At 37.3% G+C, this 24,281-nt stretch overlaps 1 protein-coding gene across 1 annotated transcript in view; it reads left to right on the top strand.

Annotated features, from left to right (window-relative positions):
• Nucleotides 1–24,281, top strand: part of RAB2A (RAB2A, member RAS oncogene family) — a 97,323-nt gene that overhangs the window by 39,235 nt on the left and 33,807 nt on the right. Inside the window, 2 exon segments of the mRNA XM_090283656.1 lie at nucleotides 8,974–9,041; nucleotides 24,128–24,210. Of these exon segments, the coding sequence (XP_090139782.1) occupies nucleotides 8,974–9,041; nucleotides 24,128–24,210 (151 nt within the window).

Below are 24,281 nucleotides of genomic sequence, written 5' to 3'. Positions count from 1 at the left end.
ATAGTCACACCCAGGAATTTGTCTTTACCAATATCTACAACCACTCCGGAATTTCAGTTTCATGCATCTGTCTGTATTTTCTACCTTTCAACCCGCACTCTCTAGTCCCTAAGCCTAACAATTTATTTACCTCATCAGACCTATAATTTATTGATCCTACCATCTTTTCACTTTTGCCCCCCTTGCATTACTTATCTTCTTACCCAGTTTTAATTCTAACCACTGTAATTGTCATAATCACTCATGCATGCATTCTCCCACCCCCTTGTGTTGCTTCAGCATACTTTGTGGCTAACCCACAGGTTAAATTCAGCTATTTGTATACTTCATGCCTACATGGAGAAAAACACAGAGCCATGCTAACTAGGGTCATATTAATTTAATTTCTTGGACACTGACTTCTAACTGCTGGCCGATTACACTTTATTTCCAGTCCTTTCATTCTTTACTTTTCTGTATAACTATATTATCCCTTCTTGTTCTTTAAGCATATGGTAACTTTTCTATTTTCACTTTCAGATGATAACCTTGGTTACTATTTCACTCATAAAATAGAGGCAAACAGAAGAGCATTTTCGCAGGTTTCTACCACCACATAGACTCACCTAACTGCATTGTGCCCATGAACTTTCCCTTCTCCTTGCTACTGTGGATGAACTCTTTAAGTTGTTCACAAGGCCTACTCAAAAACGCTTCAGTAGATTTTTCTTCTAGGTGTCATTAATTTTTCCCTTTATCGATGGTTACTTTTCTTTTCTAGTTTTCAATCCTTTTCTCTCCTTTTAACAGAAGCCCTCATAAAAAATTGACCATATTTTCTATCTCTAATTCTTTTTCACTTATTCTTTTTTAAATAATTTATTTGTTTGTTTTTAGAGAGAGGGGAAAGGAGAAAGAGAAACATCACTGTGTGTGGTTGCCTCTCACTTGCGCCCCAAACTGGGGACCTGACGTGCAACCCAGTCATGTGCCCTGACTGGGAATCGAACCAGCGACACTTGGCTTGCAGGCCGCCGCTCAATCCACTGAGCCACTGCAGCCAGGTTTTCACTTATTCTTGAACCCACTCCAACTGGGACTCTTTCCTCCATATACACATATTCAGCTGTTTATCCAACATCTCCTCTCTTGGATATCCAATAGGCATCTCAAACTTAACATGTCCCAAATAGCTCCTGGTTTTTTTTTCTCCCAGATCTTCCTATGTGTACATGTATATATGCTCATACTTATCCTCTCACCTAGTTTTATTTTTTTCTCCTTACCCTTTTTTTTTTTTTGAGAGCATGCTTATGAAAGCTGAGGACGGTAGAACAAAGGTAGGGATTAGGATAGGAAAAGCAAAAGGAGAGGCAGGGCTGCTTTGGTTTTCTAGAAATGTTATAGGAAAGAAGTGAGCTATGTAGGGCAGTGTAGACTCACTTAGAAGTAAAAGTCACAGTGACAGTAGTGAGCCAAGGCAGGGCTGCTGTCAGCTCACTGAAAAACCAGAGAAAAGGGGGTCTTCAAGACAGGTTCAGGGGACAAGCCCTAGACAAAGATGCTGCTTCCTGTTACTCCCCTGGTTGCAATCTCATGGGGACCCGTATAGTTTAGGAGATACACGCCTGAGAGGGAAGAAAGGTGTGGGCATGCTCCAGAGAGAGCCCCTCTCCCCTTAACTTTTTATACATGTAAATATAGTGAACATTGCCTCCCACCAGAATAAAGTCTGTGACAGCAGAGTTATCTATTTTGTTCATTGCTCTGTCTCCAGCATCTGGTACATAATAAGGACTCAATATTTATTTACTAAATTAATTGCTCCATGGGGCAGGGGGAGCTTCATAAAGCAACACTTCACAGTGCTTAATGCATGCATTTCTTTAATGTTATTCAATTATGTTGTTTACAAATAATTCTACTTACAACCCACTAATTCCCCCTATATTTATTTTCACTACCTGCTAATGAACAGTTTGACAAACATTGGTCTAGAGGTTGGACCATTTGTATAATTCCACCTTCCTGCTTATTTCCCCCACTTCCTTAAACCAGCCAACCTATAAGAAATGACTGCTGGAAGTGAAAGCATATTTTCGGGGAAAAGGTGGTAGAATTGAAGCATCATTTCTATTCGGCACCCCAGTCTATTGGTTAAAAAGACACCTCATTGCCCTGACTGGTATGGTTCAGTGGGTTTGGGCATCATCCTGCAAACTGATTCCTGCTCAGGGCACAAGCCTGGGTTACCCACCTGGACCCTGGTTGGGGGCGTGTGAGAGGCAACTGATCGTTGTTTCTCTCCCTCTCTCCCTCCCTTCCCCTCTCTCTAAAAAATAAATAAATAAAATATTTATTTTGAAAAGACGCCTCATTTACTTGGGGTTCAGTTTTCTGATAACTTCAGTTACCTAGAATAATATTGCCAAGAACTAAGAAGATAGGTTAACTGACCTATCTAATTTAGATCTCACAAAGTTTATGTACCTAAATTCTTAAAAATGTGTGTGTTTTCCTGACAGTGTTTATGATTACTATAAAAATCCAGTGTAGGTTAAATTTCCTGTATAACTTCGCCTTTGGCCTTCCAGCAACCACTGTGAAGAGTTTGTGTGTATCACTTTCTAGCGTTTTAAAATATATTCATGAAGACACACACAAAGCTGTTCTGATTTGCACTTCTTCCACTGATGTACTAAAGTACCTGTTTCTCCTCACCCTTACCTATACTGTACTTAGTAATGTTTTTAATGTTTGAATTGGAGAGGGGGAAAATGGTTACTTACTTTTCAGTTCCTTATATTTTTAGTATTTAACATTTTTTATATGTTTACGAACCATTATGTCTTCTCTTTGAATTACCTGTTTGTATCTTTGAACCTTCTACTACTGGCTTTCTTTTGTCAAATCCATTGATGTTTTTCTTTGTGGCTTTCAAACCTTATTGAAGAGTAAGTCCCCAGTGCAAAACCTACAGGCATATTCTCTTAAATATTTTTCTGATATGATAAATTTGCACTATATCTGTTATATGGTCGTGTAATATGATTTTCTTTAATCCCTACATAAGTTGTGGTCTCACATCATAAGTTATAAGCCATTCTTTCTTTTCCCTGTTTGAACAATCACCTTTGTCATATGCTAGGTCTCCATATGTAAGCAAGCTTGTTTGGAAACTCTCAAATCTATTCCATTTATATTTTTTGCTATTTCATAAGGCAGTATTACACTGTGGTATTTATTGTAACTTTGTAGTATAGTTATTAATGTGTGATAGATATTTTTCCTTTTGTAAGCTTTCTTAATTGTTCTGTGCATTTGTTCTTCCAGGTGAATTTTAGTCTCAGTTTGCCAAATTGCTAAGTTTTTAGTGAGGCTTATAAAATTTGATAAGAATTTTATTAACTTTGTAAGTTAATTTGGAGACAATTTATGTTTTTATTATATTGAGATTATCTATACACAATATATGTTTTCATTTATTCCAACTTTATAAATACTCTTCAGTAAAGTTTTACAATTCTCTTCATACAGGCCTTGTGCTTAAGTTTGTTTTGGTATTTTACATATTTTCTTGCTGTGGTGAACAGGATTTTTTTTCATTATGATTATTGTTACATTAATTATTTTTCATGTCCTAGGTAGATGGTTTGGTCTTACCTAGAAGTCACAATATTTTCTTAGCTAATATTTTTGTACGTTCTTGTTTTGCTGTTACAATTTGTGGCCAAAATCTCTCTAGAAAAATTTTAAATGGAGGGTATTATAATCTTTTTCTCAGTGTAATTTGAATTCCTCTAGTGTTTTACCTTAAAGTATGGTATTTGTTGTTTATTTTTCATAGCAAATTAAGGAAATGTTTTTATAGATAGTTTTCTCTTTGTTTCTATAATTAGGAAAGTCTTGTCCAAGTCTCAGTTTTGAACCTGTACAGTGTCTAGGTTCCAGGAACAACAGGTCCATGTTCTCATGCTAGTCTAAGAAAGGCTTAGTCTTACTGCTTGTTTAGTACTCAGTTCTGCTCTCTGCTTTGGCAGCCCTGCCTGGCTGGAAGGAGCCACATTCTGCTTCTGCAACTCCACAGTCACCTGGCTCTTGACAGGTCGCCCTTGCTCATAGGGACTATCATCATTTGTTATGTGAGTGGTAGTTTAGAAATTTTGGTATAAATATAGAATAGCATACTGAATACTTATTGTGTGCCAGTCACTGTTCCATTTTGTATGTGATAATTACTTTAATCTTGAAAAAAATCTTATGAAATGGGTATCATTAATAATACCACCTTATAAATAAGAAAATTAAGACACAAAAGCAATTTTATTTTTTATTTGTTTTTAATCCTCACCCGAGGATATGTTTATTGCATTTAGAGAGGAAAGGGGAGAGAGAAACATCAGTGTGAGAGAAGCATCAATTGGTTGCCTCTTGTACGCACCCCAACCAGGGGTCAAACCCTCAACCTTTTGGTGCATGGGATGATGCTCCAACCAATTGAGCCACCTGGCCAGGGCAAGACACAGAAGCTATTTTAATAACTTACTCAGGTTAACACAATTAGTAGATGTGGATTATCAAGTGTTCAAAAAATGGGTAATATGCAAGGATGCAAATTCTTGTTATGCAAGGATGATAATGATCTAGATACAATTAGAAAATCTGTATGTCCATTCTGAGTATTTTATTCTGGAAAGTTGGAAGTGAATAGTATTTGAAAACAAATAAGCATCACTCCCTGACAGTCAGTGTTAGGTAAATGAGACTGTGCCTTTGGTTCCACAGTTTCTCTGGCAGCCAAACTGTCTGTTAATTGAAAATATATCTAGGAAGACAGCCTCAAGGGCATAGGGGATGATGGTTTATCCTAATTTTAAAAAGATAAGGAAGCCTTTCTTAATAGAATTCTCAGACATATATATACTTAAGGAAAAAAATTTAACATTCCATTAGAGAAATAAAGTTTTTGGTTTTTTACTTGTTTCTAAAATTTCCAGGATACTTGAGGTTTTACTATTTTGTTCTGTCACATATCATGGAAAGGTAAAATCTGCCCTGTACTCAGCTAAGAATGAGAAGGTTAAATGGGAAAGAGCTATGTTTCTGGAGCTGAAATTTAATCTGTTTTTGTTTCGTTTGATAGGAAAATGGAAATCAGGTTTTTTCAGTAAACAACAGTGCTTGACCATTTTCCCTTTTGAGATGTGTATTTCCTTCCTACCATTGTTCTTTATCTTATTTCTGGATAGTAGTACTTTTAACTAATTTCTTTATCTTGTTCCTTTTATTCTCCATCCTAACCATATTGATAAATTAAGTTAAAACATCAGTTTTATTCTGACATTTCCCTGCTTTTACAATCCTGATTTTTATGTAACATATAAAAAAATTGGATATAGTTTTAGAGGCAGAATCTTTGTTTAAACACTTTAAGCTTTAACAACCTCTATGTACATACTTTGAATATATATAGAATATGTATACATCAGAATCCAGTTATGGTTAAGTTAATCAGAAGGGAATATATTAGACTATCTGAAGTTTTATAAAGAACCCACAGTAGGGTGAAAATTTCAAAGCATCTTAGAGCCCTGGAAACAAGAACCATAATAGCAGTCCTGCAGCAGAGGTGATCATAGCTTTTCATCTGCTAGGATGGAGTAATTACCAATCAGTTTTAGTATCTTTATTCCTCTGCTCAAGATGTCAGTTCCAGAGAAGGAGCATCTGCTTGCCCTTGTTTGCCTTGCCTGCCCACCCTTGGTAACAGTCAAGGGTCTACAGTATTCCCTCACTTATCATGGGTATTGTGTTCTAGACTGCCCGTGAAGTAGGAACCTTACATTTATTCTTCATTCTTAAATCTCCGTAACTTTAACAACATATGTATACAGTACTGCAAAATCCCATGATATAGCAAAAAATCCACGATAAATAATTAAATATAATATTTTTAAAAATCCTGTGATACAGTGAGGCTGCAATAAGTGAACCGCAATATAGAGAAGGACTACTGTATTTCTAATTTGTAGTTGTTTTTTGTCAAATTTAACACATTGTATATGGGTGACAAGAATTCTCGTCATTTCTAAAAGGCATTTAAAGAACTCGGTACGCAACGTGGATTGGATTGAAGAAATCTTGAATTCCAAGGAGCAGGGCAGATATTTTTGGATTGTGGTTAAAACCCCATTCATGACAACATAAGGAAGAATAGGATTTCTCCATTTGTGACTAGAAATAACAGATTCATGAAAAGGCTTCCATTTTGTCCAATATCTTGGTGATAATGTAGTATTTTGTACTTTAGTACATTCCTTTTAAATATGGGTATTTCAGCCCTGGCTGGTGTGGCTCTGTTGGTTGGAGCATCATGCTGTAGACTGACTGAAAGGTTATAGGTTCTGTTCCCAGTCAGGGCACATAAGCAGGTTGCGGTTAGATACCTGGCTGTGGTGCATATGAGAAGGCAACTGATCAGTGTCTCTCTTACATTGATGGTTCTCTCTCCCTTCCTCTCTCTAAAAGCAATGAAAAAATGTCCTCAGGTGAGGATAAATAAATACTGAATATTCCTTTTTTTAATAATTTTTATTTACTTTTTTAGATGGGGGGAGGCAAGGAGGAAGAGAGGGAAACATCAATCAGTGAGTGGCCTTTCACTTCCACACCCCAGCTGGGACGCGTCCACAACCCAGGATTGTGCCCTGACTGAGAATCAAACCTGCAAGCTCTCGGTTTGCCGAATGACACCCAATCAACTGAGCTACAAGGGTCAGGGCAGTACTAAATATTTCAAAGAGCATTTTTACCAGACTTAGCCACTGTTTTTTCCCCTTAGCTACTCTTTTTTTATGTTGTTAATAGTAAGCTGGTAGAGGGTGGTTTTGTATGCCCTCTCACCTTGTGGCATAGAATATATGTGACTATGTATATACATATATATTAGTAAAAATATATGTGTGTGTATATATATAGGTAGGTAGATTTATAAACACTAATGGTTTTATATGGCATAATTTAAAATTTTTGCATTTTTTATTCTAGTACACCATGACTCCTGGGACTCTTTTCTCTAACATTCCTATATCTCTTAGTCTGAGAAACATATCATTAGTTTCTTGGTGTTGAATATACCTCTAAGATGGAATAATTATTAAAATATAGAGTAAAAACTCTGTCAAGTTGTCATGGGAGGACAAATTACCTTTCTATTTCACCCCACTAATCACAGTTGGGGAAATTATAGGAGATGCTGAAATGGAATTCTGACACTGGGCATTGTGCCCTTACGTGGGCAACTAGAGGCTGTTTTTCTGCCAGGAAGACATCTGGTTTCTGGAGACCATGTGTGTCTTTCCTTCACCCCAGCTGATCTAAATACTGATAGAACACACACCAAGCAGTAATGATTTGGTGTGTGATACACGTGATAGATTTCTTTCAGTCTTCTTCACAGCTCTTTGCTTTTATGAAATTATCCCCTGTTTTTCTACTTCTTTTTTTAATGATTGAATGAGTACTTCCAAGACAATGATAAATGCAAGGGGGAAAGCCAAAGTATTGTAGTAAGCTTATAAGTATAAAGTTGTATTTCCTTTGACCCGCAATTTGCCTAAAATCATAATCATAAGTTGAAAATGTATACTGGAATGAGGGAGACTCTGGGTTCCTCGGAGTGAATGAAGAAACTACTCAGACACTCACCATCTGAGGAAGGAAGGAGAGGGGGTTTTCTCTGAGGAAAATCATCCTCGTTTCTTTTTTAGCCAGGGTTTTTATCTACTTTCTACATGGGAAATGCGTAGGAAAGACATGTATCCCTTCACCAAATGGTTGGGAGTAATAACAAAGGGAAATACAGATCAATACAGGGTTAAGGCGCCCAGGTATTTTACACAAGTCCAAAAACATTTACTCAGTCGTTCTGTTTTTCACATCCCACTGACAAGAATTTGGGGCTGTTTAGAGAAAAACAGAGCAGGTTCCCTTTTCCTTAAAAGCCACTTTGTATTTCTATTCTATCTTTAAAAAATACCGGAGGGTGGGATTCAGAGCAAGCCTGGAAGACAACCTGCTGTCTAACGGTCCAGGTGGGGGCGGCTTCGTACAGCCGTCAGTCTTTTAAACCAAGCCTGTTTGTTTCCCACATCTCCCCATGCCTGTCTGTCAATTTCATTTCAGTATGTGTTGGTGAACATAGTGAATTTGGGAATAACCTAAATTTGTAGCAATAGAGCACTGACTTGGTAAAGTGTGTGTGTGTGTGTGTGTGTGTGTGTGTGTGTGTGTATGTAGGTAGATGCACACATAATACACAAATATTATGCAGCTCTTACAAATACTAATGGTATAGTTTTATGTATTTATTATCGGCAAAGATATTTACCATGGAATAATGTTTATGACATATTGTTGACTGAAAAGCAAATTGCAGAACAGCATTTATATATTCCCATTTATGTAAAATTGTACACTCATTACGGTGTGTGTATTTATTCATGGAGCAGTGTCTGGCAATATGTTTTAAAAGTGGTTATCTCTAGTGGACAGATTTGGAGATTTCTTTCCTAGTTGATAGCCTGTACTGAGAACCAAGACTATGATGCTAATTCATCTATCCCTTTTAGTTATTTTTATATATTAATTGTTTTTAAAAAATTTTAATATTTGTTACTAATAACTATGGTTCTTGAATCTCATTCCTAGTTGTTTTTATGTTACTGAGCCTGTGAAATATGAAGATCACATTTGGTTCCTTGACTATACTAGCCTCGAATTCTTAGTGTTTTAATTATGCCCTTAGCTTATGTTTTATTAGCACCTCTGCTTTAGCTTATACGTTTACTAAGGATAGGAGCTGTATTTGTTCAAGTTTATCTGTATCACCTGGTATAGCATGTCCTGAAACTGAACATCTTTTTCTTTTTAATTCTTAAATGTGAAATATATTTCTAATGCATTATGTAACAAATCATATTTTACTCTATTCAGGTGTAGAGTTTGGTGCTCGAATGATAACTATTGATGGGAAACAAATAAAACTTCAGATATGGGATACGGTAAGTATAGCAAAAATGCATTGTGTGACTTCAATAAAGGTTTTTTTAAAAATAAAAATACACTGCATGCTTTTGTTTTCATGTTATTTTATGCCTGTTATGGTTTGTTGAACTCTTAACACCACTGCAGCCATAAGATGGAATGTGGTACCAGAAAAATTAGTTTTTCTCATGCGGTATTCTCAACAGATGTGCCCCAGCTATTACATATTGGTGAACATATCTGAGTGAATGCTCAGGCTGTGGTCTAAACATAAATACTATAGAAACTATGTTTTTAAGAAAAACAAGCAGCTTGTGTGAAGTGCAGTATAAATGTCAAAACCTTAGATTCTTGATCTGACGGTTTTTTTTTTCCTTTTATTATGCTGTTACAGTTGTCCCAATTTCTTTTCCCCCTGCTCCCCTCCACCCTGTGGTCCCCCCTCCAGTTGTCCCCCCACTTAGTCCATGCCTATTGGTTGTGCATATAGGTCTTCTCAACATCTTCCTGTCTACTCCACTGCCTCCTACTATGCTTCTTAATTCCTACATCATCTCTCTCCCTTTTCCCCCTCCCCCCTCCCCACAGAACTCCCCCCAATATGTTCCCTGTACCTGTAATTCTTTTCCCCCTCTCGTTGCCTACTTAGTTTGCCTTTGTTTCTATTCCCTAGCTTCTGCTGTTGGTTATTGTGATACAGTTTTCATTTTAATGTTCATAGTTTTGATCCTCCTTCTAAACAAATCCCTTTAACATCTCATATAACAGTGGTTTGGATCTAACAAACTCCTTCAGTTTTACTTTGTCCTGGAAACTCTTTCTCTGCCCTTCTATCCTGAATGACAGCTTGGATGGATAGAGTAATTGTGGTTGTAGGTTTTTGATTTTCATTACTTTGAATATTTCTTGCCAGTCCCTTCTTGTCTATAAAGTTTCCTTATAGAAATCTGCTGATAGTCTAATTGGGACCCCTTTGTACATAATTCTTCTCTTCTCTCTTGCTGCTTTTAAGATTCTCTTTTTATCTTTAATTTTTGACATTTTGATGATAATGTGTTTTGATGTGGTTCTCCCTGGGTCCAGCCTATCCGGAACTCTCTGTGCTTCCTGGACCTGTAAGTTCATTTCCTTCCCCAAGTTAGGGAAGCTCTGCTTCATTATTTTTTTCACATTATTTTTCTGTTTCTAGTTCTTCACCCTCTGGCTATCCTATAATTTGAATGTTCGTTTGCTTATAACTATCCCAGAGGTTTCTGAGCCTCTTCTCATATTCCTCACTTTTTGTTTCCTCATTCTGCACTGGTTGACTCTTCCCTCCCTATGTTCCGATTTGTTGATTTGATCCCTGACTTTCCCTTCCTCACCACTTGTCTTGTATGTATTTTTGTTCATTTCAGCAGGACTAGCCTTCATTCTTTCCCTGTCTTGATTCAGCCCCGCTGTTAGGTCTGTAAGCTACCTCATGACTATAGCTCTGAACTGAGCCTCAGAAAGATTCACTATTTGTTCATCAGTCAAGTCTTTTATTTTAATTTGTTTTTTCGTTAGCTGCGTGATTGGTATTTCAATCATTAATTCTGCCATTCTGACCGTTTTGTTTATCTTTCCTTCTTGTGCGGGGCGCTGTCACACCTCCTAACCCTATAGGGGGTGGAGCCCCGGGCACTCGTTACAACCTGGCGACCTTTCTCACCACACTGTGGCCCTTTGTGTGGGGGCGGGAGTCCAAGATGGATTCCTGCTGTTACTCTCTGCTGAGGAACCGGGAGCATCCTCCTCCATCCCCATGCCCTCCAGGACTCACTGTCCAAGACAATGGGGTCTGCCTTCCCCGGCATTGGAATCGCGAGTGGATGGGTCTGGTGTGCAGCCAGGGCCGGCTCCCAGGTGCTTCTCTCCTCCCCCAAATATAGGTGTCTGCTTACCAGGTCCCGCTGTTCGCTGCTGCAGCTACTGCCTATAGTACAGTTCGATCTTTCAGCCGCGGTTTTGCCCTTCCTACCCGTCCAGATGAGCACCACTTGTTTATGACTGCATACGTTGGACTTCCATGTAGCTTTATTTTCTGGAACTTCTGGTTATTTTTGGTTTTGCGGTAGTTGTAGTCCTTAGTTGTGGAGGGAGACAGAGCATGTTGGTCTATGCCTCCATCTTGGCTGGGAGTCTAAAATTTATTATTCGATCTGACAGTTTTTATTAACTTGTTTCAAAAGTTTGATTTTGTCCCAACCACTAAGATGCTCCCTTGCTTTCAATCCTAATTCTGTCATTTACGTTCATTGAGTGCCTGTTACATGCTATATTAATTACTTTTTAATTTTTTATCGAATTTATTGGTGACATTGATTAATATCATATAGATTTTTCCTTGATTGGTGTAGCTCAGTGGGCTGGGCATCATCCTGCAAACCTAAAGGTTGCCGGTTCGACTCTCAATCAGGGCACATGCTGGGGTTGCAAGCCAGGTCCCCAGTTGGGGGCATGCGACTGGCAACCAATTAATGTTTTACTCAGTCTCGTCCTCCCTCCCCTCTCTGAAAATAAATAAATAAAATCTTTTTTTTTAAAATTCTTTAAAAAGTGTATAAGTTTCAAGTGTACAGCTCTATAATACATCATCTGTATACTGTATTCTGTTCACCATCCCAAATCAAGTCTCCTCCCATTACCATTTATCCCCCACTTTACCCTCTTCTACATCCCTCCATCCCCTTTCCATCTGGTAATCACCATACTATCATCTGTGTCTGAGGTTTTTTTCTTTCTTTGCTTAATTCCTTTACCTTTTTCACCTAGCCCACCCAGCCTCCCTGACAGCTGTCAGTCTGTTCTCTGTGTCTATGAGTCTCTTTCTATTTTGCTAGTTAATTAGATTCCACATATGAGTGAAATCATGTGGTACTTGTCTTTCTCTTGACTGGCTTATTTCACTTAGCATAATATTCTCCAGGTCCATCCATGCTATTTCAAAGGGTAAAATTCTATTCTTTTTTATGGCCAAGTAGTATTCCATTATGTAAATGTACCACAGCATTTTTATCCACTCATCTACTGATGAGCACTTGGGCTGCTTTCAGATCCTGGCTGTTGTAAATAACACTGCGATGAATGTAGGGGTACATATATTCTTTCAAATTAATGTTTTAGTTTCTTTGGATGTATTCCCAGGAGTGGAATCACTGGATGATAAGGCAGGTCCATTTTTAATTATTTGAGGTATCTCCATACTGCTTCCCTCACTGGCTGCACCAACCTGTAGTCCCACCAAGAGTATGTGAGGGCTTTCTTTTCTCCACATCCTCACCTGCACTTGTTGTTTGTTGACTTATTGGTGATAGCCATTCTGACAGGTGAGATGATAGCTCATTGTGGTTTTAATTTGCATTGATCTGATGATGTTTTGTGTGTCTCTTGGCCGTCTGTATGTCCTCTTTGGAGAACTGTCTATTCAGGTCCCTTCCCATTTGTTAATTGGATTGTTTGTTTTTTTGGTGTTGAGTTGTATTAAGTGCTTTATAAATTTTGGATACTAACCTCTTATCAGATGTACCATTGGCAAGTATGTTCTTTCATTCAGTGGGTTGTCTTTTCATTTTGTTGTTTTCCTTTGCTGTACAAAAACTTTTTAGTTTGATGTAGTTCCATTTGTTTATTTTTTCTTTTGTTTCCCTTGCCTATATATCAGAAAAAAATATTACTACAAGAAATTTCCAAGATCTTACTGCCTATATTTTCTTCTAGGATTTTTATGGTTTTAAGTCTAATGTTTAAATCTTTAATCGATTTTGAGTTTCTTCTTGTATGTGGTGAAAGAAGGTGGTCTAGTTACATTTGTTTTTCTATGGCTATCCATTCAACCCCATTTATTGAACAGACTATCTTTGCCCCATTATATGTTTTTATCTCCTTTTCAAATATTAATTGACCATAAAGGTGTGGCTTTATTTGGGGGCTCTGCGTTCTGTTCCATTGATGTATATGTCTGTTTTTATGCCAGTACCATGCTGTTTGGTTGCTGTGGCCTTGTAATATAGTTTGATATCAGGTAGCATGATTCCCCCAACTTAGTTCTTCTTTCTCAAGATTGCTGTGATTACTCAGGGTCTTTTGTGGTTCCATACAAATTTTTGGAATATGAGTTCTAGTTCTGTGAAATATGTCATTGGAATCTTGATAGGAATTGCACTGAATGTATAGATTGCTTTGGGTAGTGTGGACATTTTGATGATGTTAATTCTTCCTATCCATGAACATGTATATACTTCCACTTATTTGTATCTTCTTGTTTCATTCTTCATTGTCTCATAATTTTCCAAGTACAGGTCTTTTACTTCCTTGGTTAAATTTATTCTAGGTATTTTTTTTATGCAGTTGTAAATGGGGTTGTTTTCTTAGTTTCCTTTTTCAGTAGTTGATTATTGGTGTATAAAAATGCAACTGATTTCTGGGTATTTATTTTGTATCCTGCTACTTTACTGAATTCATTGATCAGTTCTAGTAGTTTTTTTTTTTTTTTTTTTTTAAGATTTAATGTGTTTTATTTATTAAAATATTACATTTGTGCCACTTTCCCTTCCCTCTGCTCCCCTCCACCCGGTGGCCCCCTCCCTCCAGTTGTCCCCCCCTTTTAGATTATGTCCATTAGTTGTGCTTACAGTTCCTCCCAACCTCTCTCCGTCTATTCCATTCCCTCCTACCATGATCTCCAATTCCTATATCATCTCCCTCCCTCTCCCCACTCCCCCTCCCTGTTGACCTCCCCCCACTATATTTCCCTTACCCACAGTTCCTTTTCCACTCTCGTTGCCTGTTTCGTTTGCCTTTGTTTCATCTCCCTATCTTCTGTTTTTTAAACCAGTCCCTTTAACTTCTCATATAACAGTGGTTTGGATCTAATGAACTCTTTCAGTTTTATTTTGTCCTGGAAACACTTTCTCTGTCCTTCTATTCTGAATGACAATTTCGCTGGATAGAGTATTCGTGGTTGTAGGTTTTGGATTTTCATTACTTTGAATATTTCTTGCCAGTTCCTTCTTGTCTGTAGGGTTTCCCTTGAGAAGTCAGCTGATAGTCTAATTGGGACCCCTTTGTACATAATTCTTTTCTTCTCTCTTGCTGCTTTTAAGATTCTCTCTTTATCTTTAATTTTTGACATTTTGATTATAATGTGTCTTGGAGTGGTTCTCCCTGGGTCCAGTCTCTTGGGAACTCTCCTTGCTTCTTGGACCTGCAAGTCTATTCCCTTCCCCAAGTCTGGGAAGTTCTCCTTTATTATATTTTCACTCAATTTTTCAAGTTCTAGTTCATCTTCTTCATTCTCTGGCAAACCAATGATTCTTATGTTGGGCCTTTTATAGCTGTCCCAGAGGTTTCTGATCCTCTCATTGTTGCTTCCTATTTCCTCTCGCTGCATTGGTTGACTGCTAGTTTCTTCTCCATATTCCAGTTTGTTGAAATGGACTCTGGATTCCTCACCATCTGTCTCATATGTGGTTTTGTTCCTTTCGTTATGAAAGTTTTTCGCTTCTTTCATATCTTTTTCCTGCTCTTTTGTGAATTCTGTAAGCCACCTGATAACAATGGCCCAGAACTGAGCCTCTGACAGGTTTCTTATCTGTTCATCTGTCAGGTTCTCTATCTGCTGTCTGGTGAGTTGTGTTACCGGTATTTCTAAAGTTGCCTGCCTCATTTTGACAGATGCGTTTTGTTTTCCTGGGCTGGCTGTCGGGAGCAGGGGGCAGTGCCTGCGTACGCGTCACAAATCAGCGACCGGCAGGCGCGCGACCTATTTCGCAGCCCTGTGGTGCTTTCTGTGGGGGCGGGGGTCCAAGATGGATTCACACAGTTATTCAGCTAGGAGTCCGGGATCCGTCCTCCCGCCCCCCTGGGCCTCACTGTTCAAGGCGATGCTGCGGTTGCTCCCCAGTGCCGGAGTCGCGCAGGAGTCGCGCAGGAGTCGCGCAGGCCAGGGGCTTGATTGGAGTCGCGCACCGCCAGGGGCTTGAAAGCCTCCAGGATTTTTCGCCGCCCCGCCCCGCCGCTCCGCAAGCAGCTTTGCCTTCTTTAACTCTTACCTGCCCAAATGGCACCGCTGGTTTATAACTTCATATGTTGGGCTTCCGTGTAGCTTTATTTTCTGGAATTTCTAGTTATCCTTTGTTTTGAAGTAGTTGTATTCCACTCTAGTTGTAGAGGGAGACCTAGCGTGTCCGTCTAAGCCTCCATCTTGGCCGGAAGTCTCTCTAGTAGTTTTTTGATGGCATCTTTAGGGTTTTCTGTATACAGTATCATGTCATCTGCCACGCAATGTAATTTTTAATGGCAGTTTCTCATCTGAACCACATAACATAAATTGAGTGACTATTTTCTGTAGTCTCCCATTTTAGATGCATAGAAGAGAAGTTACTTTGTTATATACAATGGATATCTTAAGGTAGCAGCTCTCAAATTTTTTGGTCTCAGAATCCCTTTATACTATTAAAAATTAGTAAGACACCAAAGAACCATTAGTTATGTGGCTTATAACTATCAATATTTACCATATTATAAACTCAAACTGCAAAATTATTAAATATTCAATTATTCATTTTAGCAATAACCATAATAAACTCATTATATGTTGCCATAAACAATACAATTTTTATGGAAATTAAGTATGTTTTTCAAAATTGCCCCCAAGAAAACTTATATTTTTCTAGTGAGAATGGTTTTTTTTATTACATTTTGAAAAATCTCTTTACTGTCTTCTTATATGTTTCTGCATTGAGTCTTATGTGTGTTGTTTAGTTGAAGTATATGAATAAGATACAACCTTACACAAATAGATAGTTGGGAAATAGAGGACCTCATGGACCCTTAAAAATTCTCAGGGATGACCAAGAGTCTTAGGATCACACTTTGAGAAAAACTGCTTTGGGACAATTAGGACTTGATTCTTCATGGAACTCCAGTTGAGAAAAACCAAAAGTTCTCTTGGTATGTATGATAAAGCATATTACATAAACTAGTAAATGAAATGTAAAATACGGAGGGTTTTTTTTTGTATATTTTATTGATTATGTTGTTTTAATAGTTCTAATTTTTTCCCCCTTTGCTCCCCTCCTCCCAGTACCCCCCTTCCCCCAGCAATCCCACCCCCCTTAGTTCATGTCCATGGATCATGCATACAAGTTCTTTGGCTTCACGCTTTCCTATATTCTTCTTTTTTTTTTTCTAGTAAATTAATTAATTTTTTATAACAATAAAAAATAACAATTTCCCCCTCTCAGACTTAAGACCCTTTATAATCTTATAAAGGACAATGTTCGAAGGTCTCGTACTCCTCTAGCTGCTTTAAGCTGGACATGGTCGTTGTCCTACCTACCGTTGAGTCCAGAAATCCCTAATAAGAGTCGGGGTGTGGAGGGGAGGGTGGCCTTCCCACATGGGGAAGGATCTTGCAGACTCCAGGTCAGTCAGTTAGTGTTCCCCAGACCATGGCATGCTTGGTTTAACAGGCTGGCATCCTTGTTGTATTTGGTCACGTTGTGATGAAGCAGCCTTTCTTGTCTCTCCGTGGTTATAAGACTTCTCTTCAGCTAGTGTTCACTTGCTTATTCCAGATGATTTATCCACAATTAAGTTGTAAGTCCAGACTGGTCCTGGGAGGAGGTTAGTGTAGCTTCCACTTACTCCTCCGCCATCTTGGATCTCTTGTCAATTTGTGGGAATTTTATCATCATATACCCCTTGTTTTTTTTCTCTAGTTATGCTAGCTTAGTTTCTCACCTGTCACCTATAATAGCTAATGAAGGAAGGAAACTTGGAGACTATTGTCTCACAGACTGGGTTCCCTAGAAGAGGAAGTGAGTTGCTGAAGGCTATTGTGAGACCTAGCTTTCCTAATACTTCTTGTGTATCTCACCATTGTCCTTGAAATGGAAAACACGGAATCTCTGCCTGCTTTGTCCCAGAGCTATACATTGGACTCTGGGTTTTTAGTGCCTTCTTTATCACCTCTTTCTCAGTGAAGATTTGTATTTTCGCTATTTTTTAGGGATTTCCCCCCTGAGCCTGTAGCATCTCGTAACTTTTTAAATTTATATTCTCTCAGGTAACGTGATTTCAAAACTTTACCATAAAGAGAAGACCAAAATATACAAAGTCCCTTCTTTCCTAGAGATTTAAAATTAATGATCTTCAGTCATAAAGAAGTGTTTAATACTTCTGCATTGAGTTTCTTTTTTGAAAACTGATTGTTTTATCTAAACTACATTGCCTTCTCGGCTAATAATGTAACACATGTCTTTCAGTGTGGTGTCATAGTGTGAACCAAACTCCTTGATACTCTTTCTTTTTTTCTTTTTTTGAAGATTTTATTTATTTCTTTTTAGAGAGGAGAAGGGAGGGAGAAAGAGAGGAAGAGAAACATCAATGAATGGTTGCCTCTTGTACACCCCCAGCTGTGGACCTGGTCCACAACCCAGGCATGTGCCCTGACTGGGAATTGAACTGGCAACCCTTTGGTTCACAGGCCAGTGCTGAATTCACTGAGCCACACCAGCCAGGTCTTGATATTCTTTAATACATGATTTTCCACATTTTGTATTTTGCATAAATACTTACTTTGCTTGAAATAGTTTTTCCTCTTTTCCAATTAAGACCAGCTTAGATGTCAACTCTTATGAAACCTTTCTGATCCCAATGGGATAGCTGATTTTTCCCTGTAATATTTTATGAATATTTCTGTTACAGTTCTGATCCTGTTGTTATAGTTTTTTGTTCATGTATCTAACCTCAGAATAAACATCATGAAGAAGAGGTATCTTTTCAACTTCGTATTTTATATTCTTAGTTTATTGACTGATACAGTGTTTGGTAAATTTTATTGAATGACAATAAAGCATCTCAGTCTGTCTAAGCAGCTTATAGTATTTTTGGATGTGTTCAAGAGACAGCATCTACTAAAATACATAGTTTCAAAAGGCAAGATTGATGTAGTAATGAAGATTATGTAATATTTTAGGCACAAACTACCTCATTCATTTATTTTAGTTTGTTCAGTTGTTCTTCTATCCTTAATATGTTCCCTTAAATAATTACCCTTCCTTCTCCTGGGCTTTTTGAAACTTGAACAAGTCATTCATTTCCCAGTTTTGTTTTTGTAGGTTAACTAGTCATCCCTTCTTTTGATAGAAGCCTTTCTTTTTTCTTAGCATATGAGTAAATTGTTTTAAACTGCTGTGGTCTTCCAAAGAAATCTACAATATGCTAGACAATATGAAAGGGAAAAAAGAAAAAAGAACTCTCCACACTTCCTCTAGAAGAGGTAGTTTTCCTTCCTCTGTGTCTAAAACGGAGAGACTGTGATGACTTTGAAGAAGACACCATGACTCACTGTCCCCAAAGGAATTCCAAGGCTTCCACACGGTGGTTGCTAGGACCCAGACACCTGTTCCAGAATTTAAGGAATGTTCAAAAATATCTGTTAACTACATTTGAAAGCTGTTTTTTTAAGTGTTCCTGATAGGCTTTCCTCTCACCATTGGTTTTCTTACTTTCATACCTAATTTCCAAAAATCTTTAATATACATTGTATGACACACATTGAGGTTGATTCTACCCTCATTTTATATCTGAGTGGAACAGTTTTCCATATCATTGTTTTGTAGAGTGTCTGTATATTGGATAGCAGGCTACATTTTTAGCAATGATTGTGTCTGTTCCTGGCCCAAGACATTTATAAAACTGTTCTAGAGTACTTCAGGGGAAATTTTGCCAATGTTACGGTTAATTTCATCAGCCTTAAAGAAATGATTCTTTACTCCGATAACTAAATCTCAATATCTTAATATATTTGTCATCCATTGTATATCCATTTCTATTAACAAAAATAAAGATAAGGAGTTTTCCTTGAAAATATCCACATTCACCATCTTTGCTTTCTTTTCAAAATAGTAAGTTCAGGTACCAGCAGACACCCTCTGGAGGCCTTGCTGGAAGCAGTGATAACAATATTTCAGTGCCTCCCTCAAAACACTTTCACTTGGCCCTGTGTCACTTATCAGAAGTCAAATGTGTGATATTCTTCGTCTCCCTCACAATAAGTCAATGAAGAAACATGAGTTGCATCCAGTTGCTATTCATTAACTGATGACTGCAGGGCATAAGAAGTCCATTCTCATATTAGACCTTCATCTAGCCTTTACCCACCTCCTTTTTCTGTTCTTTCTTGTCTTGCTTTTTCAGTCATCTTCCTAGCATATCCAAATAAATTTCATTCTCCCCTAATTTGTGATATGGAAGTTTTAAGTTCATATATCTACTCAATTTCCCTAGAAATATTTTTATATTAGATTTACAAATATTTTGAGAATCAAATAACAGTTAGTGAAACTATGTAAGAAATCATGTGAAATACAGATGCTAAATAAGGACCTTTTTAGCAAATCACAGGCATTTTTTTTTTCGCTGCCATTTGTAAAATATCAGTTTATACCCAACTCCTTGCCCCTAAAGTGAATATTTTTATGTATTAGTGGTGCAGTAAGGATGGATGACTAGAATTCAGTGGGGCTAGGCAAAAGGCCTGGAACCAGGCACTGGGAAACAGTCCTGCCTCTGTCACTCCTGTCTGCTCTTTGCTATCCACCCAACCCTAGGAGTTGAGAGGCTTTTGAAGGTCCTACTCTTCACCCTCTTCGACAGCTGTTCATCAACCTTTTCTTGAACAACCACAGGGATAGGAAGCTATCCTAGACATTTCATTCTACTCTTTTTTACTTCCCACCTATGGTCTATTTTCTCTTAAATGGCAGCATTAAAAGAATCTGATGTTGGTGATCACATCCTCTTAGTCTTATTTACAACCCTTGTTTCTCTTCTCAAGATCTACTTGAGTTTCTTATAGGAGACTTCCTTAAATGGCCTAGAATTATGGCCCAGGTTGACTTTTTCTCTGTCCTTGCTGTAGACACTGAGGCAGCCTAAAAGTCACTTTGATTTCTACTGATGTCACTGTTGTCCCAAACAGAAGTCTTGTTCTTGCATATAGAGTTCAGTGCATGAAATTTTTAATTTCTTCAGTGATAGAAATTTTTTGATCACTGGTCTAGATTTTTAAGTTTAATCTGTTTAGTGAAGTATCTGACATTTCATTTTGGGGCACTGGACAACTTATTTGGCTGCTTAGAAATCCTTTTTTTCCGGTTGTTGTTTTTGTTCTTGGCTAGGTTTTGATAACTATAATCATTAGATAAATGACTAACAATGAAAAGTAAGAGATATTACTGTAATATTGATTCTCACAGATCTTAATTTTCTAACTTTATTGGTTCTTTGGGATCAATCAAAGTAACATTTTAGTGCCTGCTATAAATATACTTCAGTATTCTGTTAGGCTGTCCCTCAAGAAATGAAGAGGAAAAAAGATAAGCATTTGACTAGTGTGTTGGTTTTACCTAGTCAATAGTATTAGAACTAAAGGATCACATGAAAGTGCCTTTGGATGTGGGAAGGAAAAAGGACAACTATAGGCTGCAGTGGACAACTTTGCTAGCTTTGTGAGAGATTTAGGGGGCTTGAACTGGTTGTCATAATGAATAGAGATTGGATAGGTGGAAGGGAGGAGAAAATGGTTTTTTAGTCAAAAAGGCGAACAGATACAAAAACAGGAATAATCAGAATATAGGCAGGATATCAGACAAAAAATAGCTCTATGATCAAGCCTTGTTGACTAAGAAGATAAAATTCTGAAGAAACAAATAGAGAACTAATTTCTAAGAGCTTCAGGATATTTACATTTTTAAGCAGTATCTTAATGTGTGTAAGGTTGTATGTTATGGAGGTTAACAGGAGAGGAAGAAGAGTTAAGTTGCCAGCCTGGTTACTATAGAAGTTGTTAATCAACAGAATGACTCGGGCACATGATGGAGCAAATTTGGGGAAATCTTTATATGGCAATTAGAAGTAAATATTAAGCCCTGACAGGTGTGGCTCAGTGGATTGAGCACCATCCTGTGGTCACCAGTTCAATTCCCAGACGGGGCACAAGTCTGGGTTGTGGGTCAGGTCCCCAGTTGGGGGTGTGCAAGAGGCAACCATACATTGATATTTCTCTCTCTTTCTCCCTCCCTTCCCTTCTGTCTAAAAATAAATAACTTTTTTTTTAAAGTAAATATTAAGGTATGGGACAAAAGAGTCAAGTTTATTTAGCAATCCTCACATGAAAAATGAAGGTCTCTAAGACTTTTTTCTTTCTTTTTCTTTTTCTTTTTTTTTTTAACACGTGTTCTGTGACTCTTATTTTAATCCCAGGCATCACTAAAAAATGGAGCTTGCCCATTATCTCTTGAGGCCAGTTTGCTCTGTTCTACTTGGTTGATAATCTGAGTATCTTTGCTGATGTTTTACAGAAATTAACAGCTATATTGTCCACTCTGGCTACCAGGTTTTTCTGGTGCTATTCACTTAGCCAGTCATCCTCATTTCATTAAATGCATTTTTCTTTACACCCTTAGCTTATATTAGGAATCCCTTACTACAAAGAATTCTGTATCCTTTTCCGTTTCAGGCTTCTAAAATCTCTTTAACTTAACATGGTAGTGCAGAGGATCAAAAATAACATCTCTGTTTCCTAAGATTACATTGCTTTTTCATTTAAAACAATATAGGTCAACCACAGTTTGGACAAGTTTATATTAAAGTACTTTTTACAAACTAGATTATTTTGTTTTAATATGATTAAGTAATTAACCACTGGGCTAGCTTTATGTAGTTAGCTATTATTTGTTTATAGTTGGGTAAATCATAATAAAACACTTATTTGAGCAAGATTATTTCAAGGCTACCAGTGCCATTAACAAAAAGACTAGGCCAGAGTGTGGGATGTTTATCCTGCATGTCAGGTCTCAAGAACTTAGTAACTATTCTGAGTATTGATCTTTGCTTATTATGTAATTAGAGATTTTTAAGTTGCATAGCTACATTCATAACCCTCACTTGGACTGTGTGGGTTTTTTATTGGGTTTTTGTTTGATTTTTATAATAGTAGACAAAAATCCAGATTCAGCGGATTCAATATAAAGTGATGTTATATATGTTATTTCCATATTGCAACATGTTTGTTCTTGGTTAAACAATTTGGGAGGGATGTGAATGGTTTATACTCGTAGATATGTGCTTTTTCTCCTTTTCCTCAATTTTCCCTTTTACTATTTCTTACTTAAGCTATAAACACTGAAATTTTAGTTCTGTAGTGGTGGTGTTCTAGCAGCGTATTTATTTTAACTCGTCCCACAGAATGTCCCCGCAAGATTGTTTTAAAGGACTTTTACCTTGTTCATTGTTTAGGCATGGCATATGCAAGAGCTCTAAACCTGATTTTCCTTTTAAACTAATAAAATATTTATTGTTGTGTGTTATTTACCACACACTTCTTTCTTGGTGTATGTAATTCACAGTGAAATGAATTTTTTAAAAATCAAATCCTTAGTTTTCCCATGCTAAGCAATTAAAGGAGAAATTCCTATAATGCTTGCATTTTGAAGTTGAATTTGAAACAACTTTTTTTGAAAGATACATCCCAATATGCTTATATTAACATAATTTTAATTAATTTCATGCTTTCAACTAGTATCATCTAGTGTTTTAGCCTTAATCTATGTGAAATGAGTTGGCTCTTTTTCCACCCCTTTTATTTGTGGCTTCCTCAGTATCTAATTTAGCATGACATTAGTTTAAGTGCCAGAATTGTTCATGAGTTAACCAAGAGATTATCTAATCTTTAGTTTCCACATAGAAGTTATTTTTACTGAATCTTAGCATGGTAGGATTTACTGATGTCCACTTATTTAGGTAGGATGCAGTACTGATCATTTTGTGCATTTGACTTAATAACATCAAGATTTATTCTTTCACTCAACATGCTTTCTCTGTCTGTCTACTGTGTGCCAGACCTGGTGCTAGGCACTGAGGATGGGAGCATGGAAAAGGCAGTGTAATGGAAGGGCCAAAAAGAACAGGAAATTATAGTGTTGAGTGTTAGAACAGGGCAGAACCTGAACTGTCTCTGTGCATTCTCAGAATAAGAAGGGCTTAATATTTGCATTGAAAGATCAGAATTCAGGACATGCAAACATGAATACAAGAAGTTAGTAGATTTTGAATATAAAAATTATGAAAACTGGTTTTATGTTTACTTAATTTACATGCTTTTTTCTGGAAGGCAGAAAGGAAGTGATTAAAAATAAAAAAAGTATTTTTGATAAGAACTGACTCAATTTCAAACTTAAAGGCAATAGGCATATCCCTCGCTAGCCTTTCTTAAAAACAGAACATTGGTGCCACCAGTAAAAGAGAAATAAACTAATTTTGCATAATCTCTGAAGTCTGTTTTCACAAGTGGATATAAAGATGACTTTTACATCCTGTTGCCTTTTGACAGCATTATATATCAAATACAGAGAAAATTGATTAAGTGTGGAGAAAAATTATACAAATTAAATTCAGAACCATTTTCTGTTTTTCATAATAAAATGATTGCTCAAAGAATTCCATCTGATGACTGTTGAAAGCTCACTGCAGTTTATGATATAACTGATAAAATCTGCATCCTTGGCCTTCCAACAACCTTTACACCAGCAGATGGTGGGCGTAAAGATGTCATTCATCATTTATTTACAATAGACTTTATTTATTCTAGTGTCAACAGCTGCCCCAGGGAGTGGGTTATTGAATTCAAATGTGAGGCTCTGGGTTATTTGCTTCCTTTCAAATTTGTCTTCAGAGCTTAGTTGCTAGGAGTCCATTCTGTGCTCTAATAATGATTCATGTATTGTGAAGCCATTCAGTAAATTGGGTTGTCAGGGATTGCCAAAAAAGGTTTAGAGGTCTTGTTGAAGGGGGTGTTGGGGGGGGGGGCGTTGTATGTGCATCTGGTTTTCTGGTTTGGTTGACATGAGGAATAGTGGTATTATGTGACTTTTTCCTAAGATTGGTGAAGTTAGGTTTACTTCTTTTCCTTTATGCATCCATTTCCTACCTGCCCATATTCTGTGTATGAATAATAAGGAAAAGAAGAGGACAATTTATTAAAGGAAACTCTCAACCTTTTCTTTCCTCACAGGCAGGGCAAGAGTCCTTTCGTTCCATCACAAGGTCATACTACAGAGGTGCAGCAGGGGCTTTACTAGTATATGATATTACAAGGTGAGAAGTTAGACATTTTTCAGCTCAGTGGTCAATGTAATTTTTGTAAATAAATATGATTACCAGTAATA

The sequence above is a fragment of the Furipterus horrens genome, unplaced genomic scaffold (genome assembly GCF_987537825.1).
Source record: "Furipterus horrens unplaced genomic scaffold, mFurHor1.1.pri manual_scaffold_7, whole genome shotgun sequence".
In the NCBI taxonomy this organism is placed as follows: domain Eukaryota; kingdom Metazoa; phylum Chordata; class Mammalia; order Chiroptera; family Furipteridae; genus Furipterus; species Furipterus horrens.
Note: the sequence above shows the minus strand (reverse complement) of the source record. Positions and strands in the feature narration are given on the sequence as shown.